Source organism: Ctenopharyngodon idella, chromosome 21 (genome assembly GCF_019924925.1).
Source record: "Ctenopharyngodon idella isolate HZGC_01 chromosome 21, HZGC01, whole genome shotgun sequence".
Lineage (NCBI taxonomy): Eukaryota > Metazoa > Chordata > Actinopteri > Cypriniformes > Xenocyprididae > Ctenopharyngodon > Ctenopharyngodon idella.
The window spans coordinates 28,042,072-28,059,610 of NC_067240.1; the positions used below are offsets into that span (position 1 = coordinate 28,042,072).

Here is a 17,539-nt window from a genome sequence, read left to right on the forward strand (position 1 = left end):
GTGTGTACATGCAGTCTTCTCAACACTGTGAGGAGGAACAAAGCAATGATAAACTAGAGATCATTCCCTTAATGTGGTGCTTTCATGAGCCTCTGCAGGAAAAGGGCAACAATAACTGGAGTTGACTCATAATGTACAGTCATTATTGTAAAATAAACCTTGACAGGATTATTGGAACTATGAGACGAAGCAGAGACAAACACTGCAAGCACTCCCCCTTTACTGTACAGTACCAATTACAAACAAGTCACTAAATGCCATCATTTTCCATCATAAGTCTGGGTCTCACTGTATATTACATGTATGTAGGGTAGATTTAGGTGCAAGTTTAGGTTTAGGATCAAGAGTGTAATTATAAATCTAGTTACATTCAGGTACTTGTAAGTACAATGTAATAACGTATGTTAAAATATTTGTATCATGCTTATGAATTGTATCAAATTCACAAGTTTGGGAAGATTTGATATTTAAAAGGAGTATTTGGAATATTTAAAAGTATTTGAAATTATTTTAAAAGTATTTTATGCTCACCAAGGCTGCATTTATTCGATCAAAAATACAGTGTAATAACATCAGGGAACAATACAAACTGTAATTTATTCCTGTGATCAAAGCTGAATTTTCAGCATCATTACTCCAGTCTTCAGTGTCACATGATCCTTCAGAAATCATTCTAATAGTATGATTTGCTGCTGAAGAAACATTTCTTGTTATTATCAGTATTAAAACAATTGCTGCTTAATACTATTGTGGGTACACTGCTGTTTGGAGGAAGTAGGATTTTTTTAATTACTTTTAATCAGCAAAAATGCATTACATTGATCAAAGGTGACAGTAAAGACATTTATAATGGTAAAAAATATTTCTATTTCAAGTCAATTCTGTTCTTTTGATCTTTCTATTCAACAGTTCTTTTCATTGTAGTAATATTTCAATATTTTACTGTTTTTATTGTATTTTTCTTTTTAAATAAACGCTGCCTTTGTGAGCATATGGCACACTTGGTAAATATTAACAAAGAAGCCTGTGAAAATAAATCTGTATTTTTTATCCTTTTGAACTTTTATTAAAAAAAACCCCCACAAATCTAACCTTTCATTGAAGTAAAAGAATTGAAAACTGGGGGAAAATCTTTATGAAATAAATGTTTTTCTCTAGTTCACGTTGGCCACGATTAATGGCAGCCTTTTATTCAATCTTTTTGTAACCTCCTTTTGCCAAGATAACAGCTGTGAGTCTTCTCCTGTAATGCCTGATGAGTTTGGAGATCAGAGATCATTCCTCCATACAGAATCTCTCCAGATCCATGTTGATTCACTCTTCAGTTTTCTATAATGTTCAGGACTGGGATGGCCATGGCAGAAGCTTCATTTTGTGCTCATTGACACATTTTTGTGTTGGTTTTGATGTTTGTTTTGGATCATTGTCCCGATGGAAGATCCAACCACGGCCCATTATTGGATTTCTAGCAGAAGCGGTCAGGTTTTGATTTTTTATCTGTTGGTATTAGATAGAATCCATGATACCATGTATCTGAACAAGATGTCCAGGACCTCCAGCAGAAAAACAGGCCCAAAACATTAAAGATCCAGCAGTATATTTAATCGTACACATGGGACACTTTTTATCCCTGTTTGCACTAAAGCCATCTGGTGGGTTTGCTGCCAAAAAGCTCTTTTTTTTTTTTGTTTCATCTGACCACAGAAGCCGGTCCCGTTTGAAGTTCCATTCGTGTCTGACAACTGAATATGCTGGAGATTGTTTTTGGATGAGCGAGGAGGATTTTTCTTGAAACCCTCAAAAACAGCATGTGGTGATGTAGGTGCTGCTTGATTTTTTTTTTTTTTTTTTTTTGATGCTGTCTGACCCCAAGACTCAACTAATCTCTGCAATTCTCCAGCTGTGATCCTTAGAGAGTCTTTTTCCACTCAAACTCTCCTCCTCGCTACACATTAAGACAACATAGACACATGTCCTCTTCCAGGCAGATTTGTAACATCTTTAGTTGATTGGATCTTCTTAATTATTGTCCTGATGGTGGAAATGGGGATATTCAATGCTTTAGCTATTTTCTTACAGCCACTTTCTATTTTGTGAAGCTCAACAATCTTTTGCTGCACATCAGAACTATATTCTTTGGTTTTGCTGATTGTGCTGAATGATTAAGGGAATTTGGCCTTTGTGTTTCCTCATGTTTATACTCCTGTAAAACTAGAACCATGGCTGGACAATTTCACGTTCCTAGTCCCCCTGGTGTGCTAAAAATTGTAAATATGAATGGGACTATACCCTCACTTTCATTTGTTTTACTTGTTGAAAGGTGATTTTCTTGAATGAAAGATCAAAAGGATGAACAATGCAGATTCATTTTCACAGCCTTTTTAATCATATTTACAAAGGGGGCCAATAATTCTGACCATAATGATGGATGAATGGTTCGGTGGGTGGGTGGGTGGATGGGTGTATGGATGGGTGGGTGGGTCTATGGATGGATTTGGATGGTTGGATGGATGGGTGGGTGAACTGATGGATGGATGGGTGGGTCTATGGATGGATTTGGATGGATGGATTGGTGGGTGAATGGATGGATGGGTGGGTCTATGGATGGATGGATGGATGGATGGATGGATGGGTGAATGGATGGATAGGTGGGTGAATGGATGGATGGGTGGGTCTATGGATGGATGGGTGGATGGATGGATGGATGGATGGATGGATTGATAGATGGGTGGGTGGGTCTATGGATGGATGGGTGGGTCTATGGATGGATTTGGATGGATGGATTGGTGGGTGAATGGATGGATGGGTGGGTCTATGGATGGATGGATGGGTGGGTGAATGGATGGATGGGTGGGTCTATGGATGGATGGGTGGATGGATGGATGGATGGATGGATGGATGGATGGATTGATAGATGGGTGGGTGGGTCTATGGATGGATGGGTGGGTCTATGGATGGATTTGGATGGATGGATTGGTGGGTGAATGGATGGATGGGTGGGTCTATGGATGGATGGGTGGGTGAATGGATGGATGGGTGGGTCTATGGGTGGATGGATGGATAGATTGATAGATGGGTGGGTGGGTCTATGGATGGATTTGGATGGATGGATTGGTGGGTGAATTGATGGATTGATGGGTGGGTCTATGGATGGATGGATTGATGGGTGGGTCTATGGATGGATCGGTGGTTAGATGGATGGATGGGTGGTTTGGGTGGGTCTATGGATGGGTGGATGGATGGATGGATGGGTGGGTGGGTCTATGGATGGATTTGGATGGATGGATTGGTGGGTGAATGGATGGATGGGTGGGTCTATGGATGGATGGATGGATGGATGGGTGGGTGAATGGATGGATGGGTGGGTCTATGGATGGATGGGTGGATGGATGGATAGATGGGTGGGTGGATGTATGGATGGGTGGGTGGATGGGTGGATGGATGTATGGGTGGGTGGATGGATGGATTGATAGGTGGTTGGGTGGATGGGTGGATGGATGTATGGGTGGGTGGATGGATGGATGATGGATCAGTGGGTGGGTGGATGGATGGATGGATGGATGGATGGTTGGGTGGATGGATGGATGGATGGATGGATGGATGGGTGGGTGGGTGAATGGATGGGTGGGTCTATGGATGGATGGGTGGATGGATGGATGGATGGATAGATGGGTGGGTGGATGTATGGATGGATGGATGGGTGGATGGATGTATGGGTGGGTGGATGGATGGATTGACAGGTGAATGGTTGGGTGGGTGGATGGATGGATGGGTGGGTGGATGAATGGATGGATGATGGATCAGTGGGTGGGTGGATGGATGGATGGATGGATGGATGGATGGATGGATGGATGGTTGGGTGGATGGATGGATGGATGGATGGATGGTTGGGTGGGTAGGTGAATGGATGGATGATGGATCAGTGGGTGGGTGGATGGATGGATGGTTGGGTGGGTGGATGGATGGGTGGGTGGATGGATGGATGGATGGGTGGATGGATGAATGGGTGGTTGGGTGGATGGATGGATGGATGGATGGATGGATGGATGGTTGGGTGGGTGGATGAATAGATGGATCGGTGGTTGGGTGGATGGATGGATGGATGGATGGGTGGGTTCGTAGGAGACTAGGTTGAATATCAAAGCATAGATTTATTGAGTGTAATCCATGATCATAATCCATAAAACAAGCATAAGGTCAAAACCATGGGCAAACAATCCAAACATAAAACAACGTCCAAGACACAGGCAAACAGGGAAATCCAGGGAGACAAGCAGAAGACAAGACACAGAGAACTGTGATAACTCTCAGAAATGCAGTAGTGACACATACAAGACTCAGCGAAGAATGACTGAATTGACCAGGCTTATATAAGGTGAGCTAATGAGACACAGCTGAAAACCATCATGGAAGATGAGGCTGGGCAATGGATTATGGGGAACGTAGTCCTTGATGGAATGGCAATGAACAAGAGGGGAGTGCCCTCTGGTGGACAACCAGGGCACTCCAGCTGGTTATCGTGATAAAATGAAAGTCTTTCATATACTCCATTAGTCACTTGACAGTGTTTTGATGTTTCTTTGACAGGTTGAAAAGTTGGAGAATGAAAACGGAAAGCTGCAGCAGGAACTACAGGACTCTAAAGATCAGAATGAACTGCTGGAGTTTCGCATACTTGAGCTGGAGGTTTGGGCTCTATCTCTGTCCACAAATCAGTTGCACCAGCAGTTCATATGCCCTTACTTAAATTGTGACAAAGTTCATACTTGTAACTACAAGTCTGTTGGTAACTCAGATTTTAATTTTGTTGCTTCAATTGTTCTTAATGCATTTGTAGCAAGGAGGTCATAAGAAACTCAGTCAGTAACTCAGTTCAGTCAGTCTGCACTTTGTCCTATTATTGGAGGCTTCTGTAAATATCTAGTTTACTCATGGGGTTGGGTTTGGGGGTAATGGTGTAAGTGTGTAACGTGTGTTTGATGTGATCTGTCAGGAGCGTGAGAGGAGATCGCCTCCGTTTAACCTTCAAATCCATCCTTTCTCCGAGGGAGTGAGTGCACTACAGATCTACTGTATAAAGGAGGGAGTGAAGGTAAATATGAAGTCATAAACTGGCGCTTTGCTTTCAATAACAGTAAGAACACATGACCCAGTTCTGCTGTCATCTGCTCTCAACAGGACGTGTGTATACCAGACCTCATCAAGCTGTTGGATATCCTCGGGGATAATGGGGTACGTCACAGAACACAATCCATTCAACATTTTTCTTACTATCATGGGCTAGATTATTAGCAGAAGTAAAGTTGGTGTTGTAGTGTAAATGCACAGTATGTGTTTATGGTTTTATGCAGAACTTGAGGAATGAGGAGCAGGTGGCCATTATTCAAGCGAGCACTGTGCTGTCTCTCGCTGAGAAGGTACGTGGTTGCCTCAACAGCATGTTTCAGGTTATATAAGTATACTATAGAGTAGGGTTGTGCGTCATTTTCGATTTCAATTTTGGCTTCCAATTATTATGAAAACAAGATAATCGAGGTAAAAAGATTATAGCGCAGCTGTACCGCATACCGTCCAGTGCACCATCCTTACCTTCACAGCAGTGCGCTTTCATTCCTCCCTAAAACCCCAAACTTAACATCCAAATCAGCCAAATAAGTGAGTGTTGTAAAATGCAGTCTACTGTTGATAAACTGTGGGACGTGCTTGATGTTAAACAGTGTTATTAAAAGCGCATTAAGCCACAAAAGAGACATTTCGGAGACGAGTCAGAGCCGAACGTGGAAAAGCAAATGGGCTTGAGATACGCGCCTAAATGCGTACACAAAAATGTCAAAATGCCTTTTTTGGGAGTGTTCATATAAACACAGTGCGTTATATCTTAAGTAAACGTACACAGTTGAGAAAGAAACCGCATGTGTAACAGTATATTGGATCCGTGCAGCTCTTAAAGTGACAGCAGCCTAATAAACCTGCTGCGGTCTGTCATTAATGATAATCAAACAACAAAAAACAAAGGAAAATCACTCGCTGATCTTGACTGAATAACTTAAGTAGCTTTAAAAAGGATTAATCTATATTTAATGTGTACAGAAAAAGTATGCAGTGGTTTTTCACATTTGATTGTTCATTTTTTTGTTGTAGGCTATTACTTAATTCAGAATACCAATGTTAGTACATCTTCCTGAAAAACTTAAAACACTGTTGGAGCCTCTTGGAATTGCTCTGTTTATTATTATTCCACTTCTTCTTCTTCAAAATTAATCACATTTTTGAGGACCTAAACATGCTCGAAAACTCATGAAACTTTGCACACGCATCAGAACTGGCGAAAATTTACATGATATGGGTTTCAGAATTAGGTGTGGCAAAATGGCTTGATAGCGCCACCTATAAAATTTCAACGAAGAGCCCCTTTCCTCTACGTTTCATGTACTAGTACGAAATTCGGTATATACATGTAGCAATACCTACAAAATAGTCTCTTGGAGCGAAGGAAGTCAGCAGCCAAAATGCTTCTGAAATAAATGTAGTCAAACGTTACTAACTCTGGGTCACTGAGAAGATATGCTATTGGTCAGTATATACGAATCTTGACTTAGAAATGGTGAGGATGAGTGAGTTATAAAGGGAACGGATTTCAGTTTAAACCAGAGATGACTAAAATACATCTTTGATTGGATTAGTGAATAAATCTATGACTGGGTTTAGTACTTGCTTTTTAGGCAAAACAATGAAAGATGAAATCTGAAGCTATTGTGTCATACATGATATGAAATGCATTATGATATTCCTAGAAGTCATTTAGGATGAAATCATAATGAAGCTTACATCACTTTGCTGAACAAATTGCTTTATATGAACTCTAGTAATCATACGCTGAACAGCACTAAACTGTGTTCATAATAGTTTTTTGCTTTTTGTTTCATAATAAATGTCATTTATATAACCCTTTTTGCTGATTCTTAAAGTGTTACATAAACAGGACAGGTGACAGGTACGATCTACACGATATACATAGACGTAAAAAGTAGCCAGTCAGTTTTAATTGTCAAATTTGAAATTAGCCCATCAAAATACATAATACATAGCACATTTTATTTCTGAAGCTTCTAAAAATTGTAGACCAGTGTAATTATTTGCAACGAAGAAATCACAGAATGTGTGTTTTTGTCTGTTGTGATGTAGTGGATTCAGCAGATTGAAGGCACAGAAGCAGCTCTGCATCAGAAGATGATGGACCTGGAGCTCGAGATGGTACAAACAACAAGTCTTATCTTTACACATTATTTGTATTACGTACAGTACCGGTTAAAAGTTTGGACACATTTTAGAATTATAGTAAAGCCATCAAAAATAACCAATAAAGTCATTAAATAACAACAAAATCTTAAATATCACTCAGCTTCCCTCATTTCTAGCTCTCAACAATCAGTTTGATATATTTCAATCTGGTTTCCGCTTACATCACAGCACTGAAACTGCTCTAGTAAAGGTTGTCAATGACCTTTTACTCTCTGGTGACTCGGGAAAACTCTCTATTCTCTTATTAATTGACCTCAGCTCAGCTTTTGATACTTTCTAGAGGCATCAAAGTGATGCTTATAAAAGCACTGACTGTTGACTTACAGGAGATGTTCTGCAAACAAAAGGGATATCTGGAGGAGGAACTGGACTACAGGAAGCAGGCGCTGGACCAGGCTTATATGGTACAATATTGCTCCATTTTCAGCCGTTTCTTCCTTTTATGAACTTCAGCAAAACAATTACTGATGTTCTGTTTTAGAAAGTGGTATATGTTGTAGTAATTCTGTAGTAATACTTTTTTGGGTCTGTTGTAAAGACAGTGGTAAAATCTTCATCTGCTAATGATGTACCATTTTTAGTGTTTTTGTATGATCTTTAATTTGGAAGTCCAATGGATTTTCATTATAGTGCCACGAAAGTCTTGTCAAACTTCACATGGACCAGTTCATTTCTACAACAGTAGCCTCTAATGTGTTCCTTGTTCCAGAAACCATTTTGGTGATACATTTTCTGCATTGGTGCTCTAAACCATGAACCAAACCAACCATCTCCAACCATTATTTGATTTTAAACAAAAAAGTAAAAATACAAAAAATGATATGGTCCGTTCAATGAGGTTTGTCCTCGCAGGTCAAGCAGGTTTGGTTGAGCTTCTGTTTATGTTCGCTTATCAATGTGTAATACGTGAATAAAAGCCTAAATTCAATCTGTTCATCATATGAAGTGATCGAGTCTCTTCAGAAAATATGGACTAAACCGCTCGATTCATATGGATTAGTTTTACCATCTCTTTATGAACGTCAAAGTGGTAGTTGCGTAGCTGTCAATGGAGGGACAGAAATCTCTCAGATTTCATTTAGAATATCTTCATTTGTGTTCTGAAGATGAACAAAAGTCTTACAGGTTTGGAAGTAAATGATGCCTTTTTTTTGTGTGTGTGTGAACTAACTCTTTAAACCTACCCACACCACCAAACCTGTCCCTAAACCTGTATCTTCCTCAATAGCAGCAAAAGTGTTTTGCAATACGATATGAATACAATAAGTACCAGACATTTTTTTCGTTGATGTAATTACATAGTAGTTAAAGACACCTAATATAAAGCGTGTATATATATATATATATATATATATATATATATATATATATATATATATATATATATTGTGTGTGTATATATGCAAGAGAACCTGTCTCAATCTGTAACTATGTGTGTGTGCAACAGCAAATCCAGGAGTTGGAGGCTACCCTGTACAACGCATTGCAGCAGGATAAAGTGATCAAATACGGAGAACCTCTGGACGAGCTGCAGAAGGATGAGTTACGCTCGGCCGTGGAGAAACTCCGCAGACAGATGCTGCGTAAGAGCCGAGAGTATGACTGTCAAGTGCTGCAGGAGAGGATGGAGCTGCTCCATCAAGCCCATCAGGTACTATTCAAACAATAGAACAACTCACACCAGTTTCATTTTTAAAATTCTATTTTTAATTAAATAATTTAATACATTTATGTGTATGTGTCATACTTTCAAGAAGACAGGCCACAGAATCCTATTATTATAAAGTTGTTGTTTTTTTTTTTTCTTAAAATTTGTTGATGTGTTTATATGTAAGGACGGGAGGAAAATCTAGGAGATCCAGTTTCTCTGTGATGTGGTTGAGGGCATTTTCTGGCATGGCTAAATGTATGTATCAAATGTGATACATCAGGCTTTTGAGGAATGTTTATTTGCACATCCCTCAATCATCATTGTATTGATCATCAGCTTATTCATATGTGGGACACAAATGACACCTGTTTTGTACAATGACCCATTAATTAATTAATTATACCAAATTCAAGAAGAAGAGTGCAGACAACATGAAAGTCATGAAGTAATCCACTTTCAGTAACCTAAATCTGCCACAGTAGACATTATATGCTTAACATAATAGTCAGTAATAGTTGGAAACATATCTGGTAACTGTAATGCAAACACTATAAAAGATAGTTAAAATGCTCGTGCAAGGTGCTTAAAGTGCCTAAAGTACTTGAATTTGACTTTTTGAATTTTAAGTCCTGGAAAACCCTTGAAAACAGACATATTTATGAAAAGGTACTTAAAAAGTGCTTGAAATATTAAAAGACAATATATAAATATGAAATTGTTGTTACATTTTTTTGATAAAACACAAACGTACTGTTTTTCACACAAAAGTAACGCTGCACCCAATCTGATATATAGATCCATTTCGCATGGCTATGCGTGTTATATTACTCATTTATTTCTGAGTATATGATACAGCTTTCATTCTTCAGATCAATTATATATTCAGTTTAAATGACTAAAGCGATATCTTTGTCATAATATTCTTTCAATGGTTAAGGGGATTTCCCATGACTGACAGCGCTGGTCAGTGGATTGATCTCTTTGAAGTGAAGCGTCAGATTCAGCTTCACCCGGAGCCGCTTGTCGGTTGAGCCTTATCAAGAGTTGTTCAAAGATAAAATAATTTCCTTGTTTACAACCTTGTTTTATTTCAGAACACTCTAAAAAATGCTGGGTTGTTTCAACCCAAAATTGGGTAAAATATGGACAAACCATACTGAGTTAAAATTTAACTCAGTGGATGGGTTTGTCCAGCATTGTTTTTAGAGTGAATGAATCAGTGTTTTTTTTAATGAATGGTCTACTAACTCACTCTTAAAGTCAGTCCCTTGCCTGCCACCTGTTGGCGTAACTATGTAACCTCCACTGAAGTTGTTGATAAAACCCCATCAGACCAATCCTTAATACCAAGTACACTAACATTATAATATAAAATATTATTTATTGAACAATAGTAGCCATTATAAGCTTTGTATTTATCCCATACTTAAAGTTTCCACAGTCATTGCTTACTTTGCATGTGCTGCACTTTATTTGTACCATTTTGTTTTATGAGTATATTTCTATTTATTTGTTTACCTTTTTTATAATTTAAAAGATAATAAAGATATTGTTTGATACATTAAGTGAGATCTCTGATTGTAGTGCTTGAAAACCAAAGAAAGTAGTGCATGAAAAGTCCTAGAAAATAATTTTACAGTATCAGTAGGAACCCTGTACTAACCACTCATACTTTAAATGTGTTGGTTCTGTGTGATGGATACTGGATGGTGACCTGATGCAATAGCTCTTATATACAGCAGAGGGCAGCAGATTATCAGGAAATACCAAATACTAAGACTATTGTAAAACCCATGCATTTTTTTTTCCAGTTGTGCATTCAACTAGTGGTCTAGTAGACTTTTGGACGCCACTGTATTTATATATGAAGTTATTGAGCACTGTGGTAATTGTACTGTAGCGCAGTAATCACTGACCTCAGCTTTCTCTAACCTGTTTGCAGTGAAATTACTTAGCAAACAATAACATATTGAACATAATCGCACTGCAGAGGATGTTTGAAATTGGCCCACAGTGGCCTCATGCAGTGTCTGTGATAGTGTTTCTCTCCATACAGAGGATCAGAGACCTGGAAGATAAGACTGACATTCAGAGGAGACAGATTAAAGATCTAGAGGAGAAGGTAAGACAGATTTATAACATCTCAGTCGCTGTTGTTACTAGCTGTCGGCCAGGTGATTTACTGAAGATGTTCTGTCAGAATGATTGTGTCTCCTATTGTTTGTTCTAATATTGATGTTGCTCTTTTTCCCATCCTGGCTGTAACCTTAATTAACACTCTCTTTCTTTCTTTCTTTCTTTCTTCCCTTCTTTCTTTCTTTCTTTCAGTTTTTATTTCTCTTTTTATTCTTCTCTCTTGCCTTTATTCTTTGGCCTTGATGTCTGTGACATCTCCTGCAGAGGTGAGTGTAGAATCCTTTTGGCTTCCTTGTATTCATTCTGTTCTCGTGCCAAGAAGTTTTTTTGACGAACGGTACATGTATTCATCCCGAACCGTACAGACGTCACGGTTCGGTGCATACAGTCAGACGACGAATACAGTCAGTCAAAGGCGATCAACACTCCAATCCAGAAGGGGGCGCATGCGGTAATGCAAACTAGTTGCTTATTAGCATGAATATTATTGACTAGGATATTGGTTGTTTAATAGTACTTATAAAGCACATATTAATGCCTTATTCTGCATGACTGTAATCTACATCCTGTAATTCTCCCTAAACTTAACAACCTTAATCCACAGTAATTAGGGCTTTATTGAGGCAGAAGTTAATAGTTAATAGTGAGAATTGGACCCTAAAACTAAAATGTGACCATTTTTCCTACTGTACTGAAGTCATACCGAACCGTGACCCCAGAACCAAGATACGTGCCAAACCATGACTTCTGTGTACCGTTACACCCCTATGAGTCACTAGATGATACTGCTGAGTACATTAGTAGCATTACATGAATCATAACATTTATTGAGTGTATATTGAAAGAGAACTATTGCAGTTTTATCAGTTTACTTATTTGCCGTCTCTCCAGCAGTTACTTGCACATAAGTAATTCAGTATCTATACTTCCTTTAAATGATTTCCCTGTTATCCTGTTGGATCCTATTTGGGTTTATTTGAAATTATAAAACACAATTAAATATAACATCGGAGTAATAATAGGTGAGTTACATGACCACAAAGCAAATAATGCCTTCTTCAATCTTGTATCACACTACTTGACTACATTTTTCAATACATTTTTTAAACAATTTATAATTTACATTTATAAAATGACTGAAACAAACATGTTAAATTTATTTTTTCATAATATCTTTAGAATTTACAACTTGAACCAAGTAATATTGTTCATTATCCTAATTGTAGGATTTTAATGGTTCCAGCGTGGCAACTTGATATATGTTTAAAGGATTAGTTCACTTCAGAATTAAAATTTCCTGATAATTTACTCACCCCCATGTCATCCAAGATGTTCATGCCTTTCTTTCTTCAGTCGAAAAGAAATAATGTTTTTTGAGGAAAACATGCCAGGATTTTTCTCCATATAGTGGACTTCACTGGGGTTCAACGGGTTGAAGGTCCAAATGTCAGTTTCAGTGCAGCTTCAAAGAGCTCTACATGATCCCAGACGAGGAATAAGGGTCTTATCTAAACCATTGGTCATTTTCTAAAAATAAATAAAAATGTATATACTTTTTAACCACAAATGCTCGTCTTGCACTGCTCTGCGCCACGCATGACGTAATCATGTTGGAAAGGCCACGCGTGATGTAGTCAGAAGTACTGATGTAGTGTCTACAAAGCGAACGTGCAAAGACTAAGTCAAACGGCCTTTACAAAAAAAGGTAAAACAACGATGTTGGACGATTTTGAAGTTGGAGGAGAAAATGAGATGGAGTTTTTCGCCCTACCGCAGTACTTCCTCATACGTGACGCGTGACCTTTCCAACGTGATTACGTAATGCGTGGAGCATCACAGAGCAGTGCAAGACGAGCATTTGTGGTTAAAAAGTATATAATTTTTAATTTTTTTAGAAAATGGCCGATGTTTTCTCTAGATAAGACTCTTATTCCTCGTCTGGGATCATGTAGAGCTCTTTGAAGCTGCACTGAAACTGACATTTGGACCTTCAATCCGTTGAACCCCAGTGAAGTCCACTATATGGAGAAAAATCCTGTTTTCCTCAAAAACTTTAATTTCTTTTCGACTGAAGAAAGAAAGACATAAACATCTTGAATGACATGAGGGTGAGTAAATTATGAGGAAACTTGAATTCTGAAGTGAACTAATCCTTTAACTGATCTCAGTTTTTGTCTTTGTGTGTACACAGGATTTGAAGCAACCCGGAGCTGTCGCATGCAACTGCAGTCGTCCGGTTGTAACGACTCAAGGTGTATTACTGGCTGTTTTGTTTTGCTTGTGTGGAAGTGGGAAATACAAAGTTGATGGTGGATTTTATTGGGATCATCTGCACTGGATTTGATTAAACCTCTGTGGAGTACCAGGACAGAATGTTTGAAATCACACTTACAGATCAATACAAGTGTGACGAAAACATAATCATCAACCCAACTAGAGGATTATGGATTATCTCTGCCATGCAGGGACCCGCCATGACCACGTCTTTACTGCATCTACTGCGACTACTACCAACCAGAACACACAAACCACTTTCTTTCTCACTCTGTCTCTCTGTCTCTCCTCCCACATACTTTGGGAAATTGAAAGCGAAATGGACGCCTTTGCAGACACACATCCTCTCGCAGGAGTTTTGGGTGCTGACTCAGGGCCTGTTAGTGAGGTGACTGTCGCATCTCTGTTGTCAGGATCCCTTAGGAGAGGTGTCTTCCTCACTGCCTGAACACAGAAACGACAAAGAGACAGATTGAGAGAGAAAGCGAGACCGTCCACACTAGCAGTTTTTGTTTACCCCTAGAAAGTTGAGTAGACTACTGCAACCAACCTGCTGTTAAAGGGATAGTTCACCCAAAAATGAAAATTCTGTCATCATTTACTCACCCTCAAGTTGTTCCAAACCTGTATGAGTTTCTTTCTTCTGTTGAACACAAAAGAAGACATTTTAAAGAATGTTGGTAACCAGACAGTTGAAGGCACCCATTGACACACCCCTGTCCTGGTTTATATCATATCAACTTTCGATCGAGATCATCTACAGTTACTACTGGTGTCCCTCAGGGTTCTGTTTTGGGCCTGCTTCTATTCATTATCTACTCACTCCCTCTTGGTCACATTTTCAGGAAATATGGTATTCACTTTCACTGCTACACCAGTGACACCCAGCTCTACCTGTCTTCCAAACCCTCTGGCTCTTTTCCTCCACTTTTTTGTCCAACTTTTTAGCTGAAATTAAAGACTGGCTTTCAGCTAACTTTTTAAAACTCAATAGCGATAAAACCGAGGTCCTACTTGTAGGCACAAGATCTACTCTGACCAAATCTGTGGATATTGATCAACACACAATTGGTCCTTCCCTGCAGGTTAAGAGTCTGGGTGTTACTCTGGATAGCACACTTTCCTTTGAAGCTCATATTAATAATATTACGCGTACTGCATACTTTCACCTGCGTAATATTAATCGCCTCCGTCCTTCCCTCACAATGAACAACACTGCAATTCTTATCCATGCACTGGTTACTTCACATATCGATTATTGTAATGCTCTTCTTACTGGTCTTCCTTCAAAACTTCTCTATAAACTACTAGAACTCCTTCTACTGTGCACATTTCACCAACTCTTTATCGATTACACTGGCTTTCAGTGAAGTATCGGATTGATATTCTGCTTCTCGCATTCAAGGCACTTCACAATCTCGCTCCTCACTGATCTTCTTTATATTTATACCCCTCCACGCACTCGAAGATCTTCACTCTCTCTTGTGTCACCACGAATACGCTTTACTACAATGGGAGCTAAAACTTTTAGCTATGCAGCTCCTCGCCTATGGAACTCTCTCCTTCTCGATATTCGTAATAGTGACAGTCTGCATACTTTCAAATCCCGTCTTAAGACCTACCCTTTTTTATGACCTGCTTTTATTAGCCTGTACTGTAATCTACTGTATTTATGATGAGTGTGTGCTGTTAAGTTGTTGTATTCTGTGACGCTAATGGGATTTGTTTATTGTTATTCATCTATTTGTGACCCTGGACCACAAAACCAGTCATAAGTCAATTTTTGACTAAATAAGCTTTCCACTGATTTATGGTTTGTTAGGATAGGACAATATATGGCTGAGATACAACTATTTGAAAATCTGGAGTCTGAGTGTGCAAAAAAATATTGAGAAGATCACCTTTAAAGTTGTCCAAATGAAGTCCTTAGCAATGCCTGTCCACTCACAAAAATACATTTTTGACATATTTACGGTAGGAAATTTACAAAATATCTTCATGAAAAAAACGATGTTGAATTAATATCCTAATGATTTTTAGCATAAAAGAAAAATCGATAATTTTGACCCATACAATGTATTGTTGGCTATTGCTACAAATATACCCGTGTGACTTATGACTGGTTTTGTGGTCCAGGGTCACATTTATCTACAGTATTTTTAATTATTTTTTTATAATATTGTTTGTTTGCTTGTAAGGTGACCTTGGGTGTTATGAAAGGCACCGTTAAATAAAATATGCATTATTATTATTATTTTTATTATAGTAGGGGAAAAAAAACTATGGAAGTCAATGGGTGCCATCAACTGTCTTTAAAATATCTTCTTTTGTGTTCAACAGAAGAAATAAACTCATACAGGTTTAGAACAACATGAGGGTGAGTAAATGATGACACAATTTTCATTTTTGGGTGAACTAACCCTTTAAGTTGAAAAACTAATACTGAGCAGCCTGATTTTTAATATATTTCTTTTTTAAATAATTCCTCGTATTGGGCCTCATTCCTCCATCACAAGCAACATTTTTATGTAAATGATTCTTAAAAACATTCATATGTAAAGGTTTACTGAACAAAGCTATTTTTTTCGTAAGTTGTTGCAAAATGTGACAGTTTTTTAATGTAAATTGTCGCACCATGCAAGTTTACACAAGTAACCATTCATAAATTAAATAGTAACATGCAACAGTTTATGAAAGTTTAGATGAAATGTGCTGAAATCGATGTTTTCTTCCATATCGTGATGTATTGTGACCCGAATTATAGAAAATCATTGCAAAAATGTAGGGCAGGGAATTTTAGGATTTTAGGATGTGTGATGAATGAGCTTGCAATGGATTGTACCATGGTTTAAGTGGACTAAATGTTTGGAGAAGTCCTGCGTACATAACCAGAGATCCAAAGATCCAACTATGACATTTGAATAAAAAATTACGAGTTCAAAAAAAATGTTTTTAATTGAACCTTGTACAGTACAGGATTAATCCTTCACAATCAAATATTTCACATGCATTTAGAAAACAGATTTTTCATTTCATGCCGAGTTTAAACTTTCATTGTGTAAATTATTGTACCATTTGACAGTTTTAAGACTTGTTTTTTTAAACTAAAAACTTCTATAAATTTTCGCACCATGTGAATGTAAGTAAATTGTACCACATTACAAAAAACAAAACAAAAAATCGTAAAATATTGCACCGTGCGAAAATTTACGCAAGTAAAATTATTCTGTAGTTCTGTAGCTGTTTTTGCAAATTAAACCGTTCCTGTGTAAATTGTCACATAATGGCAGTATACATAAAAATGCTTTTATGAATGATTTGCACAGAAACTCATTCTGCTTGTGGTTGATGAATGAGGCCTGTTGTCCAATAATATTCCATGTCTATGATGATCAGCAGTACCTCTTTCTGACTGCAGTGTAATATATATGTTTGTTGATATGTACATGTGTCTCTATATCCTCCTGATGTGAATACATTTCTCCTTCTGCAGCTTGAGCAGTAGAGTCACTTTGCAGTTTAGAATTTATTCATGACTATAAATTGCGATGTGTATTGTGGTGACGGCTGCAGATGCGGCTGAAAATGTTTCCGCCTTCCTCGATTGTCCCTGTATTTAATCATCTCTTCCCCGAGTCTAGTTCTTTTCTACTCTTTCAAATGGACAGCTGTAGCGTACCAGCAGGACTTTCACTAACTGGTTTGTACTGAATGATCTTTCTAACTCCCTTTAATTGGCTCTGTCTCTGGCTTGTAAATATGTTTTTGGGGCATTCTGTATACTAGGTTTGGCTTCATTTCATTAAAGTCTAAATACCTCCTCATATGATAATCTCTGTTTTTTCACCTTTGGACACACTGAGAACATGCTGCTTTCAGACACAGATGGAATATTAAAGGGCACCAATTATGCCCCTTTCACAAGATGTAATATAAGTCTCTGGTGTCTCCAGAATGTGTCTGTGAAGTTTCAGCTCAAAATACCCCACAGATCATTTATTATAGCTTGTCAAATTTGCCCCTGTTTGGGTGTGAGCAAAAACACGCCGTTTTTGTGTGTGTCCCTTTAAATGCAAATGAGCTGCTGCTCCCGGCCCCCTTTCCAGAAGAGGGCGGAGCTTTAACAGCTCGCGCTTCGGTTGCTCAACAACAACAAAGCTGGAGAATCTCACGCAG

General features: G+C 38.3%; 1 protein-coding gene across 1 annotated transcript in view; it reads left to right on the forward strand.

The window, feature by feature from the left end:
* jakmip2 (janus kinase and microtubule interacting protein 2) overlaps positions 1-17,187 on the forward strand; it is a 38,878-nt gene extending 21,691 nt beyond the window's left edge. Inside the window, exons 13-22 of the mRNA XM_051876962.1 lie at positions 4,588-4,686; positions 4,994-5,092; positions 5,179-5,232; positions 5,352-5,417; positions 7,186-7,254; positions 7,629-7,706; positions 8,750-8,953; positions 11,010-11,075; positions 11,282-11,355; positions 13,281-17,187. Coding sequence (XP_051732922.1) covers positions 4,588-4,686; positions 4,994-5,092; positions 5,179-5,232; positions 5,352-5,417; positions 7,186-7,254; positions 7,629-7,706; positions 8,750-8,953; positions 11,010-11,075; positions 11,282-11,332 — 786 coding nt within the window. The 3' untranslated portion in view covers positions 11,333-11,355; positions 13,281-17,187. The remainder of the gene's footprint in view (positions 1-4,587; positions 4,687-4,993; positions 5,093-5,178; positions 5,233-5,351; positions 5,418-7,185; positions 7,255-7,628; positions 7,707-8,749; positions 8,954-11,009; positions 11,076-11,281; positions 11,356-13,280) is intronic.
* Positions 17,188-17,539: the final 352 nt, after the last annotated feature.